The sequence below is a fragment of the Leuresthes tenuis genome, unplaced genomic scaffold, assembly GCF_036924035.1.
Source record: "Leuresthes tenuis unplaced genomic scaffold, fLeuTen1.0.hap1 SCAF_3, whole genome shotgun sequence".
Lineage (NCBI taxonomy): Eukaryota > Metazoa > Chordata > Actinopteri > Atheriniformes > Atherinopsidae > Leuresthes > Leuresthes tenuis.
The window spans coordinates 21,136,931-21,163,786 of NW_027325357.1; the positions used below are offsets into that span (position 1 = coordinate 21,136,931).

The following is a 26,856-nucleotide window of genomic DNA, read 5'->3' on the forward strand; positions in this document are numbered from 1 at the left end:
ATCCCTGTCAATATATCCAGCGATGTTGACATAGTGATGCAAAGGCAAAACGTGCCCCGGTCATGGGAAAGTTCAAATTCACCCATTTAAGAAATAAGATTTGATTCAGTCATTTGGAATGATGAAGGCTTGTCCTGGAGTGGATTTGATAATGGGCTGTCCTCGTTTCCTCTCCCATCTTCCCGACCACTTCTGCTAAAGTGAAGGAAAATGCAAATCCAAATTCTAACAGAGTAGATTTTCTTTGACATGTGGTAGGACAACTGTAAGAGGCTTAAGTCCAAACAGAGGAGTCGGAGAGGGAGAGGAGCTGCAGTGCTGAAAATGTTGGTTGCTGTAGCTGAATTTACTGTGATTTGCAGGTACTGCGTGCTGCTAATCACAGGTGGAGGATGAAGCTTTTCTTCCAGGCAACAAGGCCTTCCTGGACTTTGCCACCGCTAACAGAAAAGACGTGCTGCGGTTCGCATACGTTTACCAGCGTCAACAGCAGCCTCTTTGTCAGGCGCTTCTACGCAACCAGGCTGCGTCTCGCCTCAGGTCAGGGGTCTGCATACACAGAGCACATTTTACACAACAGTTTTCTCGTCTCTTAACACGATAAGAACAAAGGCGTTTGTATTTGCTTTTCACTGGACGTGTCAGTTTTAATTGGATGTGTTCCTGCAATGCCTCAATGCAATCACACTGACAGGTGGTGATTCTGGAGAGGCGGAGCCAGGACTGGTAGGGTCCTGTACCGCTCTGTGAGTGGTGGGCTGGAATGGCAGTGAAGAAGACAAGTACCGTCTCCACGAGCAGCTGGAGCTCCTTCAGAAAGACCCCACCTACCTGAGCTCAGACACCACCTTGCCAGAACTCAACAACGAGATGGCCCCCGTAAGTCACAGCAAGCACACACTCTGACCTCTGCGTGAGGACCACCAGGTCTGTTCTGCATACGCCTGATTCTGTTTGATTTATTTCTTTATTAATCTCACTGTTTCTATTTCATTTTTCATCTGCTCTCCAGATTTTTTTCATTCAGTGGATGAATGCAGCCTATGACTACATTATTCAAATATATGATGACCTCCTCTACTCAAACTGGCTAAGACACTACTCACCAAGGCAGTCAGCAGAATGCAAGTGCAAGAGATGGTTCGTTGTTGTTGAGGGGGCTTTTGAAAGCAGATCAGAAGCTGAGTAATGCTTCTGCCCCAAGACCGGTGTTTACCTGGTGAATGCTCCATAAGTACTTGTGTAATATGCTACGATATGTAGAGGCCAGATTTCCTTCTCGGAGAATGCACACGGTGTTGCATAATTTCCCCCCACATTTTGTGTTGGTAACAGTCTGCTTTTGTCTTTTAGGCGAGAGATGATGCCCATTCTGTCCTTGATCTTCTCAGCTCTTTTCATACTTTTTGGCACCGTTATCATTCAGGCTTTCAGGTAAAAAGAAGCATGACTGCTCAAGGCATTTTAATCCATGTTGCCTAAATATCTTACTTAGAATAGGTTCAAATAAGAGTTCTTATACTACAATTGAAAGTGTAATTTAGAACTGGATCAACTTACAGTCTTTGTCAGTTCATTCGATTATTTCAGGCCACCATTGAGAGTCAGAGCTTTTGTATCTGCAGTGAGGATGTATTTTATTATTTTTTTTTTAATATCATTTCAGTGAGCCTGGTGAGAACAAACCCCGAAAACCAAAGCCAAAGGAGCAACCCACAACACAAACTGAGGAAGACGCATCGAGCAGAGCAAATACATCAAGGTGATGTAGTAACATCAATCAAACACAAGATGGACACAAATACACTGACAAAATGTTTTCACAGGCCAGCTGCCAAACCGGGTGTCACGTGGACATGTTTGATGACTTACCATAGGAGCCACTTGTAGGGTTATATAAATATAGCGAAACTGGAAACAGTGTTCTGACCTCTTTAGTTGGATTTGGTTAATGATTACACCGTACTAAGTGATTTAAGTGAAAACAGGAATGTATCCAGCTCACCTCATTTATGTATAGTTTTCTTATCCATAGCAATTTCCTGCGGGGATTAGAGTTTAAGTTTTGCTTTACAGTTGCTCCATCAGCTTTATTATGTCTTCAGATTGATAAAGTCTCTGTTGTCCCGGCCCTCGTCCCGATCATCCTCAACCTGATATTATTGCTGACACTTAAGATGGTTTATGGACTGCAGCTGGTAGTTTTCCACAAGTCAGTCACCCCTACTGACGCACAGCAAGAATGCAACTGTAGACACTTTCCATCATATTTGTTTCATATGCTGTCGCAGCATAGCTTTGTAAACATTGTAATAACTACACATATGGCCATAAAACTGAGAGATGCTGGCCAGGACCTGCCCTGGAGTCACTAACTTAAATGACATGGACTTTGCAGCTGATTTGTAAAGTTATAACATCAATTATTTGCTTGTTGCCATGGCTGCTTTTTTAAACACTGCAGTTTTACTGTCAAATACGATCTGACAAACGGATCGGCCTGACCGATCACCTCATGAGCGGAAGCACAGGTCATTTGGCACCACCTTGTAGACACTGTATTGTGGAGTGTGCTCACAGTAGCTTTTGTTCTATAGCACTGCCATCAGGATCGGCCCTGATCACGAGTGGATCTTCCCAAATTAACTTAGACGTTACACATGATGTAAAACAGAATCTGTCTCAAACCACCTGACGGGATAAAACGGATGTTTAGAATCACACGGGCTGCAGAGTCATAGGCTTCCTTTGTCTTTCTCGTTTGTCCAGCCGTCCTCCAAAGAAGGACTTTGTGGAGGTGACGGAGCTGACAGACATTACATACACCAGTAACCTTGTCAAGCTGAGACCTGGTCACATCAATGTTGTGCTGGTGCTCACCAATGCCTCCAAGAACGCTTTGCTCAGGAAATTTGCCAAGGAGGTTTTTTCTTTCTCCGGGTAAGTCGCAGCATTCATCCCTTAAGTTCTGGTTTATTTTCGTCTGTTTATTTCTCATCAGAGAGTTGGTCAGTTATGATGATTGTGCCTTCAAGTATTTGTCTGCTCACCATATTTCCACGTTCCTGATGCTAAACCCTTTGGCTGCCCACCTGCAGGACTCAGACCCTTCACTTCTCCTTCCTCAATGCTGATAAGCACCGCCACTGGATGACCTCACTCCTTCGCTCAGCCTGTTCTGCTGGACCGAGCGAGAGCCATTCAGACGACGAAGAATCTTCAGACTACTCCGGCCACGTCCTGGCCCTCAATGGCTACAAGAAATATTTTTGTCACTTCAGACCCGTCTTCATAGGGGACGATCCCAACGACTCTTCCTCTGAGACCTCGTTTTCCTTTGACAGCAAGAGAAAATCGCGCTCAAGGTCCAGGTCGAGCTCTCACTCCCGATCTCGGTCCCATTCCAGGGAGGACGGTGCCGTACCTAAAAGAGGCTCCAGCAGGGCCACTAACATAGAAGTCCATCACAAGCTGGACAGGCTTGGACTCTGGATGGAGAGGCTAATGGAGGGAACCCTGCCCAGATTACAGGTCCCTGCTTGGCCGACACTCGACACCACCAACACTTAAGCAGAAACTGAGCGACGAAAGCAAAAAAACAAGAACAAACTGCAGAGCAATGTTGTGCTTTTCAAATTGATATTTAAGTTTGTTTTGTAAATATAGATCGACACTGAGCTGTTGGAACCGTTTGAGCAGCAGCAGGTTGCAGAGGCGTGTTAGGATTGCAAAATGCAAATTCCCATATTGCTTAATCACATCCACATAGAGTCGGCATGCATCATGGCACAGGAGCTAAACGTAGCCAGCGCTGTGCGTCCATCGGATGAACACGCTCATTAGGTGATGTCATGCAGCCTGGAAAACATGCTTCTTCTTTTTTTCTTTGCACTGTTTTAATTTCTTTAAAACGCACAGAGCCTCTAAAATGCACTTCGAGTCTGGAAAGCTATTTTCAGCTTAGATCTTTAGAGTTTGAGTTTGTATGTTCCCTTCTGATGGAGAATTCTGCTTCATGTGCTCAGGTCTTCACGTTGGCCTGCAAACCAGCCCGTTGCACTGGCGTCGTAACGAGTTTCCATTTGTTTTTTTTTGTGCTTAGTTAAAGTTGCAATGTCTTAATACTGTTTTAGGGATAAAATTAAAAAGAAATGATAACATGAAATTAAAACATTAAATATAATTTCAGACAACTGCTGAGAAACAGAAAATGGCCTTTTCTTCCTTGCTGGTAACCTCTTAAATGGGACTGATTTAAACTGCGTTATTTCTGATTGTCTGAATCAGGAAGAAACCAGAGATCCTTTCATATTATACTCTCTTTCTTCACTTTAAACCTAAACCTCAGTAAATGCTAGTGCACGGTGTCAGCAGACCTACGAATCACAGATGGAACGAATTCTACTGGCAGCTTAAATGTTTTGCCCGTTCTCTTGTCTGCCTTCTCGACTATTGATTATTCTGCTGCTCAACAAAATATTTGCAGTACGTTGATGAGCTAAATTGTATATTTTTCCCTTGTTTGTCCTTTCAACTTGAACTGTGCCCGAATCTAACCGTAAGAAAGGAAGTGTACCTCAAAAACTCCTTTGGTAACGTTGTTAGTTTATTAGAATGTGTGCACATAATTTTATTTCATGCTTCTTTAAACTAATAAATATTTTTTATCTACCATAACGGTGCATTCACTGTATTTAAGTTGGTAATTAGGCCATAAATCAAGGTAGAATGAATTTTTCCACACTTTGTCCTTTATTGATATTTTAGTATAGATAAGGACTTTAAATAGCATTTATACGTGGCACACAATACAAGAGCAAACCTTTACCATAAATACATACAGCTTAACATTTATACATGTTCAATGTACAGGTCAAGCATAGTGCATGTCATGGTGTTTCAAGACAGGAACACCTGTCTGTGTGTGTGTGTGTGTGTTTGGATTATGAGGACCAAACTTTATACGACACCGGTTTACTGGAACCTGCTATAAATGCTTTCTCCATGAGTCCAAAGGGATATTTGAGGGTTAAGGCTTGATTTGAGGGATGGGGATATATTGTCAGTGGAATGCTTCTAGTAAGATATTGAGATGTGTGTGTGTTAGAAAACGGGTTCAGTACTCTTTAGGAATATCGATCACTTTTCTTCATGGTCAGATCCTCAGGACCAAAGGAGTCGGGTAGCAACTCGTCCACAGTCATCTTCTTGTATGAGCCATCAGTCTTTGTCAGGTAAACTTCCCACTTGGATCCAAACTGTAAATAGAACAAGGGGAGGTTGGGAAAATGATCATAACTCATAGCAGTGCACAGTGTTGGGCAGGAAGCAACATGTTGGTAAGTTGAAACATTTACATCCCCCTAAATTCATTAACTGGGAACAATCACTGTCTGGAGACTAAAGATTCCTTTAAAAAAAAAAAGAAAAAGAAAAGGAGCATCAAGCCAAACAGGAAAAGATGATACCTCTCTCATGAACTGTCTGCAGCCTCCACATGGAGAGATGAACTGGTCACAGAAATCACTGCAAAGAATGGAAGTGGAAACATAAAGCATCTTTTGCAGGCAGTCACATGCTTATGATGTAGATACAAATACCTAAACACAAATACACAAATTCTGACCAAGCTGTTTTCAGTGTCAGAGGAATTCATACTTAGACATATCTCAGCTTCCTGATCGAACAACATGAACTGACCTACGTGTATGAAGGAATGTGGAATTTTTTTTTTTTAGGTTTGGAAGCTTGAAATAAGTAATGCAACCTAAAGTGAGTCATGTGATTTGGTAAGACAGAAGCGATGACTTTAGAAAACAAAGAACCTTCCAGTTTACAGCCTTGTTAGCCGCAGGTACATCTTACCTGGCAATTGCAATGGCCTTGAAACTCCGGTAGCCTTCTGACACTGCCTTTGACAGAGCATTCCTTTCAGCACACACTCCCAGATTGTAACATGCATTCTCCACATTGCAACCTGCCGGAGACAACAGCACACACAGAATAAATTAAAGCCTGTGCCTTGAAAGGACGCTCTTTTCACCATATAAGGAACAGTCTGTTTACCAATTCTGGTCTAACCACATAGTTAGCGAGTGGCTCTTTGGACCCACAGCTCTTTGCTAGTTGTTTGCTCCACTCAGGAAATTTCTGCTTAAGGACACGTGACTTGTCAAGCTTTGTACCGTCCAACAACACTGACAGGACAGCTGTGTCTTTGACATCCCTGTCAATATATCCAGCGATGTTGACATAGTGATGCAAAGGCAAAACGTGCCCGGTCATGGGAAAGTTCAAATTCACCCATTTTAAGAAATAAGATTTGATTCAGTCATTTGGAATGATGAAGGCTTGTCCTGGAGTGGATTTGATAATGGGCTGTCCTCGTTTCCTCTCCCATCTTCCCGACCACTTCTGCTAAAGTGAAGGAAAATGCAAATCCAAATTCTAACAGGAGTAGATTTTCTTTGACATGTGGTAGGACAACTGTAAGAGGCTTAAGTCCAAACAGAGGAGTCGGAGAGGAGCTGCAGTGCTGAAAATGTTGTTGCTGTAGCTGAATTTACTGTGATTTGCAGGTACTGCGTGCTGCTAATCACAGGGGAGGATGAAGCTTTTCTTCCAGGCAACAAGGCCTTCCTGGACTTTGCCACCGCTAACAGAAAAGACGTGCTGCGGTTCGCATACGTTTACCAGCGTCAACAGCAGCCTCTTTGTCAGGCGCTTCTACGCAACCAGGCTGCGGTCTCGCCTCAGGTCAGGGGTCTGCATACACAGAGCACATTTTACACAACAGTTTTCTCGTCTCTTAACACGATAAACAAAGGCGTTTGTATTTGCTTTTCACTGGACGTGTCAGTTTTAATTGGATGTGTTCTGCAATGCCTCAATGCAATCACACTGACAGGTGGTGATTCTGGAGAGGCGGAGCCAGACTGGTAGGGTCCTGTACCGCTCTGTGAGTGGTGGCTGGAATGGCAGTGAAGAAGACAAGTACCGTCTCCACGAGCAGCTGGAGCTCCTTCAGAAAGACCCCACCTACCTGAGCTCAGACACCACCTTGCCAGAACTCAACAACGAGATGGCCCCCGTAAGTCACAGCAAGCACACACTCTGACCTCTGCGTGAGGACCACCAGGTCTGTTCTGCATACGCCTGATTCTGTTTGATTTATTTCTTTATTAATCTCACTGTTTCTATTTCATTTTTCATCTGCTCTCCAGATTTTTTTCATTCAGTGGATGAATGCAGCCTATGACTACATTATTCAAATATATGATGACCTCCTCTACTCAAACTGGTAAGACACTACTCACCAAGGCAGTCAGCAGAATGCAGTGCAAGAGATGGTTGTTGTTGTTGATGGCTTTTGAAAGCAGATCAGAAGCTGAGTAATGCTTCTGCCCCAAGACCGGTGTTTACCTGGTGAATGCTCCATAAGTACTTGTGTATATGCTACGATATGTAGAGGCCAGATTTCCTTCTCGGAGAATGCACACGGTGTTGCATAATTTCCCCCCACATTTTGTGTTGGTAACAGTCTGCTTTTTGTCTTTTAGGCGAGAGATGATGCCCATTCTGTCCTTGATCTTCTCAGCTCTTTTCATACTTTTTGGCACCGTTATCATTCAGGCTTTCAGGTAAAAAGAAGCATGACTGCTCAAGGCATTTTAATCATGTTGCCTAAATATCTTACTTAGAATAGGTTCAAATAAGAGTTCTTATACTACAATTGAAAGTGTAATTTAGAAACTGGATCAACTTACAGTCTTTGTCAGTTCCATTCGATTATTTCAGGCCACCATTGAGAGTCAGAGCTTTTGGTATCTGCAGTGAGGATGTATTTTATTATTTTTTTTTTAATATCATTTCAGTGAGCCTGGTGAGAACAAACCCCGAAAACCAAAGCCAAAGGAGCAACCCACAACACAAACTGAGGAAGACGCATCGAGCAGAGCAAATACATCAAGGTGATGTAGTAACATCAATCAAACACAAGATGGACACAAAATACACTGACAAAATGTTTTCACAGGCCAGCTGCCAAACCGGGTGTCACGTGGACATGTTTGATGACTTACCATAGGAGCCACTTGTAGGGTTATATAAATATAGCGAAACTGGAAACAGTGTTCTGACCTCTTTAGTTGGATTTGGTTAATGATTACACCGTACTAAGTGATTTAAGTGAAAACAGGAATGTATCCAGCTCACCTCATTTATGTATAGTTTTCTTATCCATAGCAATTTCCTGCGGGGATTAGAGTTTAAGTTTTGCTTTACAGTTGCTCCATCAGCTTTATTATGTCTTCAGATTGATAAAGTCTCTGTTGTCCGGCCCTCGTCCGATCATCCTCAACCTGATATTATTGCTGACACTTAAGATGGTTTATGGACCTGCAGCTGGTAGTTTTCCACAAGTCAGTCACCCCTACTGACGCACAGCAAGAATGCAACTGTAGACACTTTCCATCATATTTGTTTCATATGCTGTCGCAGCATAGCTTTGTAAACATTGTAATAACTACACATATGGCCATAAAACTGAGAGATGCTGGCCAGGACCTGCCCTGGAGTCACTAACTTAAATGACATGGACTTTGCAGCTGATTTGTAAAGTTATAACATCAATTATTTGCTTGTTGCCATGGCTGCTTTTTTAAACACTGCAGTTTTACTGTCAAATACGATCTGACAAACGGATCGGCCTGACCGATCACCTCATGAGCGGAAGCACAGGTCATTTGGCACCACCTTGTAGACACTGTATTGTGGAGTGTGCTCACAGTAGCTTTTGTTCTATAGCACTGCCATCAGGATCGGCCCTGATCACGAGTGGATCTTCCCAAATTAACTTAGACGTTACACATGATGTAAAACAGAATCTGTCTCAAACCACCTGACGGGATAAAACGGATGTTTAGAATCACACGGGCTGCAGAGTCATAGGCTTCCTTTGTCTTTCTCGTTTGTCCAGCCGTCCTCCAAAGAAGGACTTTGTGGAGGTGACGGAGCTGACAGACATTACATACACCAGTAACCTTGTCAAGCTGAGACCTGGTCACATCAATGTTGTGCTGGTGCTCACCAATGCCTCCAAGAACGCTTTGCTCAGGAAATTTGCCAAGGAGGTTTTTTCTTTCTCCGGGTAAGTCGCAGCATTCATCCCTTAAGTTCTGGTTTATTTTCGTCTGTTTATTTCTCATCAGAGAGTTGGTCAGTTATGATGATTGTGCCTTCAAGTATTTGTCTGCTCACCATATTTCCACGTTCCTGATGCTAAACCCTTTGGCTGCCCACCTGCAGGACTCAGACCCTTCACTTCTCCTTCCTCAATGCTGATAAGCACCGCCACTGGATGACCTCACTCCTTCGCTCAGCCTGTTCTGCTGGACCGAGCGAGAGCCATTCAGACGACGAAGAATCTTCAGACTACTCCGGCCACGTCCTGGCCCTCAATGGCTACAAGAAATATTTTTGTCACTTCAGACCCGTCTTCATAGGGGACGATCCCAACGACTCTTCCTCTGAGACCTCGTTTTCCTTTGACAGCAAGAGAAAATCGCGCTCAAGGTCCAGGTCGAGCTCTCACTCCCGATCTCGGTCCCATTCCAGGGAGGACGGTGCCGTACCTAAAAGAGGCTCCAGCAGGGCCACTAACATAGAAGTCCATCACAAGCTGGACAGGCTTGGACTCTGGATGGAGAGGCTAATGGAGGGAACCCTGCCCAGATTACAGGTCCCTGCTTGGCCGACACTCGACACCACCAACACTTAAGCAGAAACTGAGCGACGAAAGCAAAAAAACAAGAACAAACTGCAGAGCAATGTTGTGCTTTTCAAATTGATATTTAAGTTTGTTTTGTAAATATAGATCGACACTGAGCTGTTGGAACCGTTTGAGCAGCAGCAGGTTGCAGAGGCGTGTTAGGATTGCAAAATGCAAATTCCCATATTGCTTAATCACATCCACATAGAGTCGGCATGCATCATGGCACAGGAGCTAAACGTAGCCAGCGCTGTGCGTCCATCGGATGAACACGCTCATTAGGTGATGTCATGCAGCCTGGAAAACATGCTTCTTCTTTTTTTCTTTGCACTGTTTTAATTTCTTTAAAACGCACAGAGCCTCTAAAATGCACTTCGAGTCTGGAAAGCTATTTTCAGCTTAGATCTTTAGAGTTTGAGTTTGTATGTTCCCTTCTGATGGAGAATTCTGCTTCATGTGCTCAGGTCTTCACGTTGGCCTGCAAACCAGCCCGTTGCACTGGCGTCGTAACGAGTTTCCATTTGTTTTTTTTTGTGCTTAGTTAAAGTTGCAATGTCTTAATACTGTTTTAGGGATAAAATTAAAAAGAAATGATAACATGAAATTAAAACATTAAATATAATTTCAGACAACTGCTGAGAAACAGAAAATGGCCTTTTCTTCCTTGCTGGTAACCTCTTAAATGGGACTGATTTAAACTGCGTTATTTCTGATTGTCTGAATCAGGAAGAAACCAGAGATCCTTTCATATTATACTCTCTTTCTTCACTTTAAACCTAAACCTCAGTAAATGCTAGTGCACGGTGTCAGCAGACCTACGAATCACAGATGGAACGAATTCTACTGGCAGCTTAAATGTTTTGCCCGTTCTCTTGTCTGCCTTCTCGACTATTGATTATTCTGCTGCTCAACAAAATATTTGCAGTACGTTGATGAGCTAAATTGTATATTTTTCCCTTGTTTGTCCTTTCAACTTGAACTGTGCCCGAATCTAACCGTAAGAAAGGAAGTGTACCTCAAAAACTCCTTTGGTAACGTTGTTAGTTTATTAGAATGTGTGCACATAATTTTATTTCATGCTTCTTTAAACTAATAAATATTTTTTATCTACCATAACGGTGCATTCACTGTATTTAAGTTGGTAATTAGGCCATAAATCAAGGTAGAATGAATTTTTCCACACTTTGTCCTTTATTGATATTTTAGTATAGATAAGGACTTTAAATAGCATTTATACGTGGCACACAATACAAGAGCAAACCTTTACCATAAATACATACAGCTTAACATTTATACATGTTCAATGTACAGGTCAAGCATAGTGCATGTCATGGTGTTTCAAGACAGGAACACCTGTCTGTGTGTGTGTGTGTGTGTTTGGATTATGAGGACCAAACTTTATACGACACCGGTTTACTGGAACCTGCTATAAATGCTTTCTCCATGAGTCCAAAGGGATATTTGAGGGTTAAGGCTTGATTTGAGGGATGGGGATATATTGTCAGTGGAATGCTTCTAGTAAGATATTGAGATGTGTGTGTGTTAGAAAACGGGTTCAGTACTCTTTAGGAATATCGATCACTTTTCTTCATGGTCAGATCCTCAGGACCAAAGGAGTCGGGTAGCAACTCGTCCACAGTCATCTTCTTGTATGAGCCATCAGTCTTTGTCAGGTAAACTTCCCACTTGGATCCAAACTGTAAATAGAACAAGGGGAGGTTGGGAAAATGATCATAACTCATAGCAGTGCACAGTGTTGGGCAGGAAGCAACATGTTGGTAAGTTGAAACATTTACATCCCCCTAAATTCATTAACTGGGAACAATCACTGTCTGGAGACTAAAGATTCCTTTAAAAAAAAAAAGAAAAAGAAAAGGAGCATCAAGCCAAACAGGAAAAGATGATACCTCTCTCATGAACTGTCTGCAGCCTCCACATGGAGAGATGAACTGGTCACAGAAATCACTGCAAAGAATGGAAGTGGAAACATAAAGCATCTTTTGCAGGCAGTCACATGCTTATGATGTAGATACAAATACCTAAACACAAATACACAAATTCTGACCAAGCTGTTTTCAGTGTCAGAGGAATTCATACTTAGACATATCTCAGCTTCCTGATCGAACAACATGAACTGACCTACGTGTATGAAGGAATGTGGAATTTTTTTTTTTTAGGTTTGGAAGCTTGAAATAAGTAATGCAACCTAAAGTGAGTCATGTGATTTGGTAAGACAGAAGCGATGACTTTAGAAAACAAAGAACCTTCCAGTTTACAGCCTTGTTAGCCGCAGGTACATCTTACCTGGCAATTGCAATGGCCTTGAAACTCCGGTAGCCTTCTGACACTGCCTTTGACAGAGCATTCCTTTCAGCACACACTCCCAGATTGTAACATGCATTCTCCACATTGCAACCTGCCGGAGACAACAGCACACACAGAATAAATTAAAGCCTGTGCCTTGAAAGGACGCTCTTTTCACCATATAAGGAACAGTCTGTTTACCAATTCTGGTCTAACCACATAGTTAGCGAGTGGCTCTTTGGACCCACAGCTCTTTGCTAGTTGTTTGCTCCACTCAGGAAATTTCTGCTTAAGGACACGTGACTTGTCAAGCTTTGTACCGTCCAACAACACTGACAGGACAGCTGTGTCTTTGACATCCCTGTCAATATATCCAGCGATGTTGACATAGTGATGCAAAGGCAAAACGTGCCCGGTCATGGGAAAGTTCAAATTCACCCATTTTAAGAAATAAGATTTGATTCAGTCATTTGGAATGATGAAGGCTTGTCCTGGAGTGGATTTGATAATGGGCTGTCCTCGTTTCCTCTCCCATCTTCCCGACCACTTCTGCTAAAGTGAAGGAAAATGCAAATCCAAATTCTAACAGGAGTAGATTTTCTTTGACATGTGGTAGGACAACTGTAAGAGGCTTAAGTCCAAACAGAGGAGTCGGAGAGGAGCTGCAGTGCTGAAAATGTTGTTGCTGTAGCTGAATTTACTGTGATTTGCAGGTACTGCGTGCTGCTAATCACAGGGGAGGATGAAGCTTTTCTTCCAGGCAACAAGGCCTTCCTGGACTTTGCCACCGCTAACAGAAAAGACGTGCTGCGGTTCGCATACGTTTACCAGCGTCAACAGCAGCCTCTTTGTCAGGCGCTTCTACGCAACCAGGCTGCGGTCTCGCCTCAGGTCAGGGGTCTGCATACACAGAGCACATTTTACACAACAGTTTTCTCGTCTCTTAACACGATAAACAAAGGCGTTTGTATTTGCTTTTCACTGGACGTGTCAGTTTTAATTGGATGTGTTCTGCAATGCCTCAATGCAATCACACTGACAGGTGGTGATTCTGGAGAGGCGGAGCCAGACTGGTAGGGTCCTGTACCGCTCTGTGAGTGGTGGCTGGAATGGCAGTGAAGAAGACAAGTACCGTCTCCACGAGCAGCTGGAGCTCCTTCAGAAAGACCCCACCTACCTGAGCTCAGACACCACCTTGCCAGAACTCAACAACGAGATGGCCCCCGTAAGTCACAGCAAGCACACACTCTGACCTCTGCGTGAGGACCACCAGGTCTGTTCTGCATACGCCTGATTCTGTTTGATTTATTTCTTTATTAATCTCACTGTTTCTATTTCATTTTTCATCTGCTCTCCAGATTTTTTTCATTCAGTGGATGAATGCAGCCTATGACTACATTATTCAAATATATGATGACCTCCTCTACTCAAACTGGTAAGACACTACTCACCAAGGCAGTCAGCAGAATGCAGTGCAAGAGATGGTTGTTGTTGTTGATGGCTTTTGAAAGCAGATCAGAAGCTGAGTAATGCTTCTGCCCCAAGACCGGTGTTTACCTGGTGAATGCTCCATAAGTACTTGTGTATATGCTACGATATGTAGAGGCCAGATTTCCTTCTCGGAGAATGCACACGGTGTTGCATAATTTCCCCCCACATTTTGTGTTGGTAACAGTCTGCTTTTTGTCTTTTAGGCGAGAGATGATGCCCATTCTGTCCTTGATCTTCTCAGCTCTTTTCATACTTTTTGGCACCGTTATCATTCAGGCTTTCAGGTAAAAAGAAGCATGACTGCTCAAGGCATTTTAATCATGTTGCCTAAATATCTTACTTAGAATAGGTTCAAATAAGAGTTCTTATACTACAATTGAAAGTGTAATTTAGAAACTGGATCAACTTACAGTCTTTGTCAGTTCCATTCGATTATTTCAGGCCACCATTGAGAGTCAGAGCTTTTGGTATCTGCAGTGAGGATGTATTTTATTATTTTTTTTTTAATATCATTTCAGTGAGCCTGGTGAGAACAAACCCCGAAAACCAAAGCCAAAGGAGCAACCCACAACACAAACTGAGGAAGACGCATCGAGCAGAGCAAATACATCAAGGTGATGTAGTAACATCAATCAAACACAAGATGGACACAAAATACACTGACAAAATGTTTTCACAGGCCAGCTGCCAAACCGGGTGTCACGTGGACATGTTTGATGACTTACCATAGGAGCCACTTGTAGGGTTATATAAATATAGCGAAACTGGAAACAGTGTTCTGACCTCTTTAGTTGGATTTGGTTAATGATTACACCGTACTAAGTGATTTAAGTGAAAACAGGAATGTATCCAGCTCACCTCATTTATGTATAGTTTTCTTATCCATAGCAATTTCCTGCGGGGATTAGAGTTTAAGTTTTGCTTTACAGTTGCTCCATCAGCTTTATTATGTCTTCAGATTGATAAAGTCTCTGTTGTCCGGCCCTCGTCCGATCATCCTCAACCTGATATTATTGCTGACACTTAAGATGGTTTATGGACCTGCAGCTGGTAGTTTTCCACAAGTCAGTCACCCCTACTGACGCACAGCAAGAATGCAACTGTAGACACTTTCCATCATATTTGTTTCATATGCTGTCGCAGCATAGCTTTGTAAACATTGTAATAACTACACATATGGCCATAAAACTGAGAGATGCTGGCCAGGACCTGCCCTGGAGTCACTAACTTAAATGACATGGACTTTGCAGCTGATTTGTAAAGTTATAACATCAATTATTTGCTTGTTGCCATGGCTGCTTTTTTAAACACTGCAGTTTTACTGTCAAATACGATCTGACAAACGGATCGGCCTGACCGATCACCTCATGAGCGGAAGCACAGGTCATTTGGCACCACCTTGTAGACACTGTATTGTGGAGTGTGCTCACAGTAGCTTTTGTTCTATAGCACTGCCATCAGGATCGGCCCTGATCACGAGTGGATCTTCCCAAATTAACTTAGACGTTACACATGATGTAAAACAGAATCTGTCTCAAACCACCTGACGGGATAAAACGGATGTTTAGAATCACACGGGCTGCAGAGTCATAGGCTTCCTTTGTCTTTCTCGTTTGTCCAGCCGTCCTCCAAAGAAGGACTTTGTGGAGGTGACGGAGCTGACAGACATTACATACACCAGTAACCTTGTCAAGCTGAGACCTGGTCACATCAATGTTGTGCTGGTGCTCACCAATGCCTCCAAGAACGCTTTGCTCAGGAAATTTGCCAAGGAGGTTTTTTCTTTCTCCGGGTAAGTCGCAGCATTCATCCCTTAAGTTCTGGTTTATTTTCGTCTGTTTATTTCTCATCAGAGAGTTGGTCAGTTATGATGATTGTGCCTTCAAGTATTTGTCTGCTCACCATATTTCCACGTTCCTGATGCTAAACCCTTTGGCTGCCCACCTGCAGGACTCAGACCCTTCACTTCTCCTTCCTCAATGCTGATAAGCACCGCCACTGGATGACCTCACTCCTTCGCTCAGCCTGTTCTGCTGGACCGAGCGAGAGCCATTCAGACGACGAAGAATCTTCAGACTACTCCGGCCACGTCCTGGCCCTCAATGGCTACAAGAAATATTTTTGTCACTTCAGACCCGTCTTCATAGGGGACGATCCCAACGACTCTTCCTCTGAGACCTCGTTTTCCTTTGACAGCAAGAGAAAATCGCGCTCAAGGTCCAGGTCGAGCTCTCACTCCCGATCTCGGTCCCATTCCAGGGAGGACGGTGCCGTACCTAAAAGAGGCTCCAGCAGGGCCACTAACATAGAAGTCCATCACAAGCTGGACAGGCTTGGACTCTGGATGGAGAGGCTAATGGAGGGAACCCTGCCCAGATTACAGGTCCCTGCTTGGCCGACACTCGACACCACCAACACTTAAGCAGAAACTGAGCGACGAAAGCAAAAAAACAAGAACAAACTGCAGAGCAATGTTGTGCTTTTCAAATTGATATTTAAGTTTGTTTTGTAAATATAGATCGACACTGAGCTGTTGGAACCGTTTGAGCAGCAGCAGGTTGCAGAGGCGTGTTAGGATTGCAAAATGCAAATTCCCATATTGCTTAATCACATCCACATAGAGTCGGCATGCATCATGGCACAGGAGCTAAACGTAGCCAGCGCTGTGCGTCCATCGGATGAACACGCTCATTAGGTGATGTCATGCAGCCTGGAAAACATGCTTCTTCTTTTTTTCTTTGCACTGTTTTAATTTCTTTAAAACGCACAGAGCCTCTAAAATGCACTTCGAGTCTGGAAAGCTATTTTCAGCTTAGATCTTTAGAGTTTGAGTTTGTATGTTCCCTTCTGATGGAGAATTCTGCTTCATGTGCTCAGGTCTTCACGTTGGCCTGCAAACCAGCCCGTTGCACTGGCGTCGTAACGAGTTTCCATTTGTTTTTTTTTGTGCTTAGTTAAAGTTGCAATGTCTTAATACTGTTTTAGGGATAAAATTAAAAAGAAATGATAACATGAAATTAAAACATTAAATATAATTTCAGACAACTGCTGAGAAACAGAAAATGGCCTTTTCTTCCTTGCTGGTAACCTCTTAAATGGGACTGATTTAAACTGCGTTATTTCTGATTGTCTGAATCAGGAAGAAACCAGAGATCCTTTCATAGTATACTCTCTTTCTTCACTTTAAACCTAAACCTCAGTAAATGCTAGTGCACGGTGTCAGCAGACCTACGAATCACAGATGGAACGAATTCTACTGGCAGCTTAAATGTTTTGCCCGTTCTCTTGTCTGCCTTCTCGACTATTGATTATTCTGCTGCTCAACAAAATATTTGCAGTACGTTGATGAGCTAAATTGTATATTTTTCCCTTGTTTGTCCTTTCAACTTGAACTGTGCCCGAATCTAACCGTAAGAAAGGAAGTGTACCTCAAAAACTCCTTTGGTAACGTTGTTAGTTTATTAGAATGTGTGCACATAATTTTATTTCATGCTTCTTTAAACTAATAAATATTTTTTATCTACCATAACGGTGCATTCACTGTATTTAAGTTGGTAATTAGGCCATAAATCAAGGTAGAATGAATTTTTCCACACTTTGTCCTTTATTGATATTTTAGTATAGATAAGGACTTTAAATAGCATTTATACGTGGCACACAATACAAGAGCAAACCTTTACCATGAATACATACAGCTTAACATTTATACATGTTCAATGTACAGGTCAAGCATAGCGCATGTCATGGTGTTTCAAGACAGCAACACCTGTCTGTGTGTGTGTGTGTTTGGATTATGAGGACCAAACTTTATACGACACCGGTTTACTGGAACCTGCTATAAATGCTTTCTCCATGAGTCCAAAGGGATATTTGAGGGTTAAGGCTTGATTTGAGGGATGGGGATATATTGTCAGTGGAATGCTTCTAGTAAGATATTGAGATGTGTGTGTGTTAGAAAACGGGTTCAGTACTCTTTAGGAATATCGATCACTTTTCTTCATGGTCAGATCCTCAGGACCAAAGGAGTCGGGTAGCAACTCGTCCACAGTCATCTTCTTGTATGAGCCATCAGTCTTTGTCAGGTAAACTTCCCACTTGGACCCAAACTGTAAATAGAACAAGGGGAGGTTGGGAAAATGATCATAACTCATAGCAGTGCACAGTGTTGGGCAGGAAGCAACATGTTGGTAAGTTGAAACATTTACATCCCCCTAAATTCATTAACTGGGAACAATCACTGTCTGGAGACTAAAGATTCCTTTAAAAAAAGAAAAAGAAAAAGAAAAGGAGCATCAAGCCAAACAGGAAAAGATGATACCTCTCTCATGAACTGTCTGCAGCCTCCACATGGAGAGATGAACTGGTCACAGAAATCACTGCAAAGAATGGAAGTGGAAACATAAAGCATCTTTTGCAGGCAGTCACATGCTTATGATGTAGATACAAATACCTAAACACAAATACACAAATCCTGACCAAGCTGTTTTCAGTGTCAGAGGAATTCATACTTAGACATATCTCAGCTTCCTGGTCGAACAACATGAACTGACCTACGTGTATGAAGCAATGTGGAATTTTTTTTTTTTAGGTTTGGAAGCTTGAAATAAGTAATGCAACCTAAAGTGAGTCATGTGATTTGGTAAGACAGAAGCGATGACTTTAGAAAACAAAGAACCTTCCAGTTTACAGCCTTGTTAGCCGCAGGTACATCTTACCTGGCAATTGCAATGGCCTTGAAACTTCGGTAGCCTTCTGACACTGCCTTTGACAGAGCATTCCTTTCAGCACACACTCCCAGATTGTAACATGCATTCTCCACATTGCAACCTGCCGGAGACAACAGCACACACAGAATAAATTAAAGCCTGTGCCTTGAAAGGACGCTCTTTTCACCATATAAGGAACAGTCTGTTTACCAATTCTGGTCTAACCATATAGTTAGCGAGTGGCTCTTTGGACCCACAGCTCTTTGCTAGTTGTTTGCTCCACTCAGGAAATTTCTGCTTAAGGACACGTGACTTGTCAAGCTTTGTACCGTCCAACAACACTGACAGGACAGCTGTGTCTTTGACATCCCTGTCAATATATCCAGCGATGTTGACATAGTGATGCAAAGGCAAAACGTGCCCGGTCATGGGAAAGTTCAAATTCACCCATTTTAAGAAAACAGATTTGATTCAGTCAATTGGAATGATGAAGGCTTGTCCTGGAGTGGATTTGATAATGGGCTGCTGAATGTGAAAGCTTTTCTCTGAGCTTTCTTCACCAAGTCCAGTCATTTGAACTGTCTGGGAATCATTAACACTGTGTAGCAGCATGAACTTCAGATCACCCTTATGTAGAATTTCAATGTTCGGGGCTGGGAAAGTGTTCAAATGATGTAATCTCTAACCAGGCAGATTATCTCAAACAGCAAGTAGTGTCAAATTTTGCATAATATTGGAGCTCTCATTTATCTTAATATATATACCGTATATAAAACTGACAGTACCTACTTACTTTTATCCCAGAAGAATTACTGCCGTTTTTTGGACTGATTCTCAACAACTGAGAAACACAAGTGATAAGCAGTGACGTTGATTTTCTGTTAACCCTAAAACTACCACTTATCCACATTTCATTTGTCACTCCACTGTTTCACACGCAGCTCACCTGTAATCACAGAGTTGTCGAGGGTCAGGAGAGCAGCTCCCACTCTGAATTTGCTGTAAGGACAGTAAGCGTGCTTCTTTGCGTCCTGGGACCGACAAATCAGCATTTTAACTGTTTCTTGGGACAAGCCTCTGGAGCTTTGGTTCTCAATATCCGCAACCCCCCAGCTGGACTTGACTACATCCATACTTGCTCTTGGGCTTTGTGAAGTTGTTTTGAGTCAGTGAATGAGCCCGAATGGGACAGAGGGAAAGGGGAGAGGGTGCAGTCACAGCCAATCATTCGCGTGGGTGTCAGCACGCTGTCACAAAGGAAGGTGAGGCAGTTTTGTTGTAAGCGCTTTCATCTTTTCATCAACACTTTTCATCTTCACATTGGCACTCTTAACCTTAGCATTGAAAATAATTTCGGACAACAACTGCTGAGAAACAGAAAATGGCCTTTTCTTCCTTGCTTGTAACCTCTTAAATGGGACTGATTTAAACTGCATTATTTCTGATTGTCTGAATCAGGAAGAAACCAGAGATCCTTTCATATTATACTCTCTTTCTTCACTTTAAACCTAAACCTCAGTAAATGCTAGTGCACAATTTCAGCAGAGCAACAAATCACAGATGGAACGAATTCTACTGGCAGCTTAAATGTTTTGCCTGTTCTCTTGTCTGCCTTCTCGACTATTGATTATTCTGCTGCTTAACAAAATATTTGCAGTACGTTGATGAGCTAAATTGTATATTTTTCCCTTGTTTGTCCTTTCAACTTGAACTGTGCCCGAATCTAACCGTAAGAAAGGAAGTGTACCTCAAAAACTCCTTTGGTAACATTGTTAGTTTATTAGAATGTGTGCACATAATTTTATTTAATGCCATATGAAGATATTGAAATCTCTATGTGTTAGAAAACAGGTGCAGTACACGTTAGAATCACTTCATATCAATCACTTTTCTTCATGGTCAGATCCACAGGACCAAAGGAGACGGGTAGCAACTCGTCCACAGTCATCTTCTTGTATGTGTCATCAGTCTTTGTCAGGTAAACTTCCCAGTTGGACCCAAACTGTAAATGGAACAAGGGGGGGGGGGGGTGATCATATCTCAGTTTTTGCACAAAGCTTCTCTCTTTTTCAAAGAAGTCTTACTCTTTGCTCTCAGCAGTGCACAGTGTTGGGCAGCAACATGTTGATAAGAAACTAGCACTGTCTAATGTGTTACTCAGACTAGTGCAAGGCAGTATACATATTCCTTCTCACGTGTCTCTTAGAGTGAATAATTCTAAGTTGAAACATTTATATCTTCCTAAATTATTTAACTGGGAACAATAACTGCCTGGAGACTAAAGGTTCCTTTAAAAAAGAAAAAAAAGAAAAAGAGCCAAACAGGAAAAGATGATACCTCTCTCATGAACTGTCTGCAGCCTCCACATGGAGAGATGAACTGGTCACACAAATCACTGCAAAGAATGGAAGTGGAAACATAAAGCATCTTTTGCAGGCAGTCACATGCTTATGATGTAGATACAAATACCTAAACACAAATACACAAATCCTGACCAAGCTGTTTTCAGTGTCAGAGGAATTCATACTTAGACATATCTCAGCTTCCTGGTCGAACAACATGAACTGACTTACGTGTATGAAGCAATGTGGAATTGCCTTGTTAGCCGCAGGTACATCTTACCTGGCAATTGCAATGGCCTTGAAACTCCGGTAGCCTTCTGACACTGCCTTTGACATAGCATTCCTTTCAGCACACACTCCCAGATTGTAACATGCATTCTCCACATTGCAACCTGCCGGAGACAACAGCGGACATTTTTTCTTTTTTAAAGAAGACAGAGAATAATTTCATGGTATTTCACAAAAAGAGGCTGTTTACCACTGCTTGTCTTGTCTGAGCTGTTTGCTAGTCGTTTGTTCCACCCAGACATTTCTGCTTAAGGACACCTGACTTGTCAAGCTTTGTACTGTCCAGCAACACTGACAGGACAGCTGTGTCTTTGACATCCCTGTCGATATATACCCAGCAATGTCCACACAGTGATGCAAAGGCAGAATGTATCCTCTCGTGGAAAAGTTTAAATGTACTCATCTTGATAAAAGCAATTTGCATATTTTTTACACATTATATGCAAATTATACCCCAAAACAACGAAGTAATGGCAGGATATGTCCTCTAATAGGAAAATTCAAATTTACCCATCTTGAGAAAAGTTACTTGATTCAGTCGTCTGGAATGATGAAGGCTTGTCCTGAAGTGGATTTAATAATGGGCTGCTGTATGTTAGAAATAAACATTTACTCTGAGATTTCCTCACAAAGTCCAGTCATTTGAAGCATGAGGTAATCGTCACACTGTATATAAATTCTCTTTGGGATTCATAAAGGATGATTTCACTTCATTAACACTGTGTAGCAGCACAAACTTTCAGATCCCCCTGATGTACAATTACAGTGTTCAGATTGATTGATTGATTGATTAAATTGATTCTCAACAACAGAGAAACACAATAGTTAGCAATCAATTCAAATGATCTGTTCACCCTAAAACAAAATGTTATCCACATAGTAGTAATTAATCTCTTCAGTTGTCACTCCACTGTTTCACACGCAGCTCTCCTGTAATCACAGAGTTGTCCTGGGTCAGGAGAGCAGCTCCCACTCTGAATTTGCTGTAATGACAGTAAGCGTGCTTCTTTGCCTCCTGGGACCGACGAATCAGCATTTTAACTGTTTCTTGGGACAAGCCTTCACCCATACTTGCTCTTGGGCTTTGTAAAGTTGTAAAGACACTGTGATGGAGTCTATTGTGGCTCAGCTTTAAATGTAAATGGGACAGAGGGAAAGGGGAGAGGGTGCAGTCACAGCCAATCACTTGCTTCGATGTCAGCACTGTCATGAAGGAAGGTGAGGTGGTTTTGTTGTTTGCACTGTCATGAATATTTTTAAGCAGGTGTCACATTAAAGAAGAGATGTGGGCAGGTCTCATGTATGACTTGCTTGTGACTTGCTTGTGACTGAAAGTCAGCTAAACACTTTCCTGGTGGCATTTCCTAATCTTGTGTATCAGGGTGGGCTAATTGAGAGAACAGAAGAGTCAGTCTGAGAAAATATGTATCTTTATTTTTAAGTACAACATTTTGTTTAATAGTGGAGAAATTCTAGCTTCAAAGAGAAAATTAATTTCAAACACAGAATCCATTACATGTTTTTACATCGCATAACCTCACATAAACATAGTTAAAAAAAAAAACAGAAAATACAAAGTTAAGTATTAAGTATAACATTAAGTATAACAAATGTTTTTGACATGGTCTATCTTTTACAATAATGTGAATTCAGGTGATAATCTCTCAGTGTAGTTTTGGAAGTTTATATTAAAGAACTGTGAAAGACAAAAAAAGCCCAAAAAAACCACCCATAAAGATCTTTGGGTCCTTTAGTGTCCACTTAAATATGCATCACAGCAGAATGTCCTGTGAGCTTCAGCATCATTAACTGTTCTGAATGACCCAGTTCATCCATGAGATGTAGTTTCTGACTTTGGTGTAGACACCCGGGTAGAAAGCATAGGCACAGCCAATGCCCCAAGACACAATACCTTCAAATTTACCGTTACAGACGAGTGGTCCTCCTGAGTCACCCTGTGGGGGGGAACATGAGGATTTATCGGGGGAGTCAGTGCAACACAGCTTAACAATAAATGTTAGCAAAGTAGGTTGTAACGTATCAGATCAGTCAGATTTGTTGATTCTCAACCTGATTATAATACCTGATTATAATTTAACATGTTTGCTGGTTTATTTGCAAAGAAGACAGTGTAAAAAACTTTTACAGTTAATTATTGTTTTGTCCACTCAGTGGACTTTGTAGTGATGTAAAAGGAATCGTTTGTAGTGTTAAATTGCAATGTTTTGCATCCATAGAGAAGATCTTTTTTGCTCAGCCACATCAGGCAGCTTTCTTCTTAGGTTTGGTGACGTGCAATAAGTAATGCAACCTAAAGTGAGTAATATGATTTGGTAAGACAGAAGTGATGACTTTAGAGTTAAAACTTACCAGTTTATCCCTCCCCTTCAAGCTCTCACACATAGACACAGAACTTTGTGGCTCACCTGGCACGAGTCTCTCCCACCATGAAGTGAACCGGCACAGATCATATTGTCCGTGACCCTGAAATAGTAGTAGTTCCAGCAGTCTGAGAAGTAATCCACGTTTACAGACATCAGATCAGAGGACAGACTTTGGCCATAGACCCAGGTCACACCCCAGCCACTGACTGTACACTGGGCGAGGTTTTCCAAAGGCGGTGAGTCCTTTTCTGGCAAAGAGACTGGCTCCACCACGGCATTGATGTTAGCTGGACGGTCCAGCTGCCCACAGAGAACATATGCCTCTGTCAGTCATCTTAAAAAGCTAGTACTGAAAGTGGTAATATTCTTTTTCTGCCCACATTATAAAACACAGGGATTTTTATTTAGCGTCTCAGTTAAAATTCATCAAACAGCCTGCTGTTCACATTACACTCATATTCTATAAATCTGGTAGCAATAGAACGATTACCAGTTCCTCCTGGTGCGTACAGTGGATTTGTATGTAGGCACAGGGTGAGACCATGAGGAATGAGGGAGTGTTAATTTGGTATTTAGAGGAAAGGAAGAAATGTGCCCAAGTATTCGACATGGAGCAAATTGGCAAGTGAAAAGGACATAATTAGGTGTTATACTTGTAGTTGGAGACTGTATTCAAACTGAAGCCAGCTGCTGATCTGGCCAACAATAAGCTGGCGTTTATAAATGAGCCTCCAACTACCAGTATATAGCCTACTGAGTGGTCAAGAGTCTTAATGTAGCCCTTTTACTCCACTGTACAGCTCTGTGAAATGAATTTTAGAAAAGCAACAGTAAGAATTTTTTCCTTGTTGCACAGTTTTCTCATTAGTTGGGAGATGTTCCACCACTTTTTTTTTGTAGTGTTTCCACATTTTTTGTCATCATATTGTTGGCAAATGAGTGTATAATTTTCAAACTTTAAATTAGTCAGTTTAAACACTTGATATATTTTCCATCATTATTTCCAGGTCATCACATTCTACATTTTTATACAGCATCCCAACTTTTTGCTCACCAGGGCATCACATCATATTTCTACGACACAACTAGTAAAGGTTCCTCAAAATGAACTTATGAGTTCTTAAGCAGTAAACAGGAAAATAAAGACAGAGGGGTAAATAAGTAAATCAGAATGATGGCATAAAGGTGTGCATTTTTGTGGTATCTTAAGCAAGTCTCTGGTTCACTGGTTAGTGCACCAACCAAATCTGAAAACAAAGTTTTGATTCCTCCTGATTGGAGGTGACATCTCTACCCCACTGCAATTAATCTACACATCCATCTATAAGTGATGCTCTAACAATTCTGTCCTGGAAAACATTCATGCCATTATGTTATAACAGGTCGTGATGTGTGAATATGTGTTAAAAACTGAGCACCTTAGTGTAAAGGGTTCAAACTAAGAGTTGTTGTATCATGAGAACATTATCACTAACACATGGTTATGGGTAAGCATTGTTCGTAAAGTGCTTGATTTGTTTAGTTACATATCACTTGATCACAAATTTTACATCTATTTTTGCCACAATGTAACAAATAGGCTGTATGGTAAGAAACAGAGCGGTGGAAAAGCATATCACATCAGTCTTCATTTGCAGTTGTGTATTAACTTGGCAAACAGTTCACGCTTTTATAACTCAGCTTCAGTGCTTCAGTCACTGATTTATCAACATAAAAAAAAGGGCCTGCAATTAAATCACCTGCATTCACAAGATCTATGTCAATTGATTGCCTGCTTCTGAACACCCCTTAACCCCAACCCTGACCTGTGTTCTCACAGTTGTTTCTTACCTTAAGCAGCATGATATCATTGTCAAGCATCCAGTAGCTGTACTGGTAGTGTTTGATGATTAAGGAGACGTTAAATATCTGCTCAAATCCATTAACCGCACCAAGACTGTGTTGACCCAGGACCACTTTTATCATGTGATTCCTACAAGACCACAAAAGGAAGTTAAAGGCAAGATTTATAAGAAGTTTGTTTATCAACTACAGATTAGGCTATTAGTTTTTTTTTTCAAAGTCACATAGAAGGTCATCTGGTGATGATAACATTTTTATTGCATGCTTAGCGGTGCCACAGTTAAACAGCTGCAGTAACTTACGGCCTCCAGCAGTGGGCAGCAGACGCCACCCACTGCGGGTGTATCAGGGTGCCTCCACAAAAGTGTGAGTCTCTGTACAGGAGGGAGGCCTGATACTTGATGGAGTTAGGCTTCACCACAGCACCCCCAATGATTCTGTTCCCAAACACACCTAAGAGTAAAGAAGGAAGTTAAACACAGAGCGAGGACCCTTTTCATAAAAAGAAAGGATTGCTGTTCCATCATGTAGCTTTCATTTTCATTCTTTTTGTTTAGTCATTTCAAATACTGCTAAAAAAAAGAGGCTGTATATAATGATATTGTTTGTAGTTTTTGCCATGTACCTCACCTGTCATGTTAACTATAAGCAGGATAAGCAGTAAGAGGTGATAGGATGGAGCCAGCTTCATCATCGCAGCTACAAAGAAAAAGAAAACAGAGGTAATCAGAGTTGTTATTGTGACATACAAGGGAAAAAGGCTTGTAATGGGGGAGATAAAGACTGTGTTAATATTGGCCACATGTATTTCAGATGCAAGATCATTTACTGGATTTTAGCATGTACAGTTTTTAATTAAAAAAAAATCAGCGCTGTTGATGCAAATTTCACAAAGGACCAAATGAAAATGATGTCTAAATATATCTTGATATACATGATGTCTCTGCATCAAACATTGGGTCTTCCATCAAGTGTCTTTAGTCGCCAAGAATCCTCTTGTGATGCTCCTATTTTCACACTATAATTCTTTCTCTTTTCTTTTTCTTTCTTTTGTATTTAGCACTTCTTGGGTTACTGGTTAAACAAGCAGGTCTTAAACTGACATGATAAAAAGGATCCAGGATTTACAACCACCATGAAATGGCTTCCAATACCTTCCAAAAGTTGTAATGTGAACTTCAGTTTAGTGGTTTGTATTCCATATTTGCATTAAATAGCTAATGAATAAAAATATGTAACCATTGTATATGTACAAAGCTGCCTCACCTTATCAACACTCAAGTCAGAATCCAACCACTTCCAGTTTTCACACACACAAACTTACGTGCCAGGAGGAGTTTGAGAATGCCTAGGCCACTTTTATACTGTACGCAGGCTTGTCCTTCTTATTATTCCCACCATTATTAAAGTCTCTGTAACATGCAGAAAGGACATGATGGACTCTATACAAAAAAAACCAGCCTTCTCTTTCAAACCTTTCTTTCAAAGGGTTTTATTCTCACAGCTTCAGCCTATTGTCCAGTGGCAGAGACAAAGTAAAGCCTTGCAGAGATGAAACCCAACACGCCAGAGAAATGATAGATTATGCTTGTAAGACATTTTGTTTGTATATCCAGTGATGCTACAGAGAGCACGGTAGAAAGAGTATAATATATTCACCCTCCAGCGCTCTGTTAACTTGAGATGAGCAGCACATAACAGCATTTATACGATGCTTTGGCAAAGAAAAA

At 41.7% G+C, this 26,856-nt stretch overlaps 6 protein-coding genes and 2 pseudogenes across 6 annotated transcripts; 3 read left to right on the top strand and 5 right to left on the bottom strand.

Moving 5' to 3' along the window:
- Window positions 1-1,358: 1,358 nt before the first annotated feature.
- Window positions 1,359-4,074, top strand: LOC140303660 (dnaJ homolog subfamily C member 16-like). Its single transcript, XM_072382510.1, has 4 exons — window positions 1,359-1,434; window positions 1,667-1,762; window positions 2,770-2,940; window positions 3,099-4,074. The coding sequence occupies exons 1-4, from the start codon at window positions 1,361-1,363 to the stop codon at window positions 3,568-3,570; spliced, it is 813 nt and encodes a 270-aa protein (XP_072238611.1). The 5' UTR covers window positions 1,359-1,360; the 3' UTR covers window positions 3,571-4,074.
- Window positions 3,872-6,285, bottom strand: LOC140304032 (cytidine deaminase-like; annotated as a pseudogene).
- A 58-nt stretch (window positions 6,286-6,343) lies between these two features.
- LOC140304033 (dnaJ homolog subfamily C member 16-like) lies at window positions 6,344-10,282 on the top strand. The gene is made up of 8 exons (XM_072383050.1): window positions 6,344-6,386; window positions 6,503-6,756; window positions 6,908-7,090; window positions 7,224-7,300; window positions 7,560-7,640; window positions 7,875-7,970; window positions 8,978-9,148; window positions 9,307-10,282. Exons 1-8 carry the CDS (start codon window positions 6,344-6,346, stop codon window positions 9,776-9,778), a joined length of 1,377 nt encoding a protein of 458 aa, XP_072239151.1. The 3' UTR covers window positions 9,779-10,282.
- LOC140304034 (cytidine deaminase-like) lies at window positions 10,080-12,493 on the bottom strand (annotated as a pseudogene).
- Window positions 12,494-12,551: 58 nt separating this feature from the next.
- LOC140304035 (dnaJ homolog subfamily C member 16-like) lies at window positions 12,552-16,490 on the top strand. Its single transcript, XM_072383051.1, has 8 exons — window positions 12,552-12,594; window positions 12,711-12,964; window positions 13,116-13,298; window positions 13,432-13,508; window positions 13,768-13,848; window positions 14,083-14,178; window positions 15,186-15,356; window positions 15,515-16,490. The coding sequence occupies exons 1-8, from the start codon at window positions 12,552-12,554 to the stop codon at window positions 15,984-15,986; spliced, it is 1,377 nt and encodes a 458-aa protein (XP_072239152.1). The 3' UTR covers window positions 15,987-16,490.
- LOC140303661 (cytidine deaminase-like) lies at window positions 16,288-19,468 on the bottom strand. Its single transcript, XM_072382511.1, has 4 exons — window positions 19,217-19,468; window positions 18,280-18,391; window positions 17,883-17,940; window positions 16,288-17,670 (listed from the first exon to the last, which is right to left on the bottom strand). Exons 1-4 carry the CDS (start codon window positions 19,401-19,403, stop codon window positions 17,539-17,541), a joined length of 489 nt encoding a protein of 162 aa, XP_072238612.1. The 5' UTR covers window positions 19,404-19,468; the 3' UTR covers window positions 16,288-17,538.
- A 410-nt stretch (window positions 19,469-19,878) lies between these two features.
- On the bottom strand, window positions 19,879-21,034 carry LOC140303663 (cytidine deaminase-like). Its single transcript, XM_072382512.1, has 3 exons — window positions 20,893-21,034; window positions 20,608-20,665; window positions 19,879-20,272 (listed from the first exon to the last, which is right to left on the bottom strand). The coding sequence occupies exons 1-3, from the start codon at window positions 20,946-20,948 to the stop codon at window positions 20,150-20,152; spliced, it is 237 nt and encodes a 78-aa protein (XP_072238613.1). The 5' UTR covers window positions 20,949-21,034; the 3' UTR covers window positions 19,879-20,149.
- Window positions 21,035-22,690: 1,656 nt separating this feature from the next.
- LOC140304194 (trypsin-like) lies at window positions 22,691-25,871 on the bottom strand. The gene is made up of 5 exons (XM_072383180.1): window positions 25,757-25,871; window positions 25,429-25,579; window positions 25,115-25,256; window positions 23,327-23,584; window positions 22,691-22,855 (listed from the first exon to the last, which is right to left on the bottom strand). Exons 1-5 carry the CDS (start codon window positions 25,818-25,820, stop codon window positions 22,706-22,708), a joined length of 765 nt encoding a protein of 254 aa, XP_072239281.1. The 5' UTR covers window positions 25,821-25,871; the 3' UTR covers window positions 22,691-22,705.
- Between the last annotated feature and the right edge of the window lie 985 nt (window positions 25,872-26,856).

Excerpts from the sequence above, each read along its gene's own strand:
- LOC140303660 (XM_072382510.1), top strand. The coding sequence starts at position 1,361 with ATGATGCCCATTCTGTCCTTGATCTTCTCAGCTCTTTTCATACTTTTT. Across the intron at positions 1,435-1,666 it reads GTTATCATTCAGGCTTTCAG|TGAGCCTGGTGAGAACAAAC; the intron begins GTAAAAAGAAGC and ends ATATCATTTCAG. Across the intron at positions 1,763-2,769 it reads AGCAGAGCAAATACATCAAG|CCGTCCTCCAAAGAAGGACT; the intron begins GTGATGTAGTAA and ends TCGTTTGTCCAG.
- LOC140304033 (XM_072383050.1), top strand. The coding sequence starts at position 6,344 with ATGAAGGCTTGTCCTGGAGTGGATTTGATAATGGGCTGTCCTC. Across the intron at positions 6,387-6,502 it reads TTTGATAATGGGCTGTCCTC|TCCAAACAGAGGAGTCGGAG; the intron begins GTTTCCTCTCCC and ends AAGAGGCTTAAG. Across the intron at positions 7,091-7,223 it reads TCAACAACGAGATGGCCCCC|ATTTTTTTCATTCAGTGGAT; the intron begins GTAAGTCACAGC and ends TCTGCTCTCCAG.
- LOC140304035 (XM_072383051.1), top strand. The coding sequence starts at position 12,552 with ATGAAGGCTTGTCCTGGAGTGGATTTGATAATGGGCTGTCCTC. Across the intron at positions 13,299-13,431 it reads TCAACAACGAGATGGCCCCC|ATTTTTTTCATTCAGTGGAT; the intron begins GTAAGTCACAGC and ends TCTGCTCTCCAG. Across the intron at positions 13,849-14,082 it reads GTTATCATTCAGGCTTTCAG|TGAGCCTGGTGAGAACAAAC; the intron begins GTAAAAAGAAGC and ends ATATCATTTCAG.
- LOC140303661 (XM_072382511.1), bottom strand. The coding sequence starts at position 19,403 with ATGGATGTAGTCAAGTCCAGCTGGGGGGTTGCGGATATTGAGAACCAA. Across the intron at positions 18,392-19,216 it reads CGACAACTCTGTGATTACAG|GTTGCAATGTGGAGAATGCA; the intron begins GTGAGCTGCGTG and ends TGTCTCCGGCAG. Across the intron at positions 17,671-17,882 it reads GCAGACAGTTCATGAGAGAG|TTTGGGTCCAAGTGGGAAGT; the intron begins GTATCATCTTTT and ends TTCTATTTACAG.
- LOC140303663 (XM_072382512.1), bottom strand. The coding sequence starts at position 20,948 with ATGTCAAAGGCAGTGTCAGAAGGCTACCGGAGTTTCAAGGCCATTGCA. Across the intron at positions 20,666-20,892 it reads AAGGCCATTGCAATTGCCAG|TGATTTGTGTGACCAGTTCA; the intron begins GTAAGATGTACC and ends CATTCTTTGCAG. Across the intron at positions 20,273-20,607 it reads GCAGACAGTTCATGAGAGAG|TTTGGGTCCAACTGGGAAGT; the intron begins GTATCATCTTTT and ends TTCCATTTACAG.
- LOC140304194 (XM_072383180.1), bottom strand. The coding sequence starts at position 25,820 with ATGATGAAGCTGGCTCCATCCTATCACCTCTTACTGCTTATCCTGCTT. Across the intron at positions 25,580-25,756 it reads GCTTATAGTTAACATGACAG|GTGTGTTTGGGAACAGAATC; the intron begins GTGAGGTACATG and ends CTTTACTCTTAG. Across the intron at positions 23,585-25,114 it reads ATGATATCATGCTGCTTAAG|CTGGACCGTCCAGCTAACAT; the intron begins GTAAGAAACAAC and ends CTCTGTGGGCAG.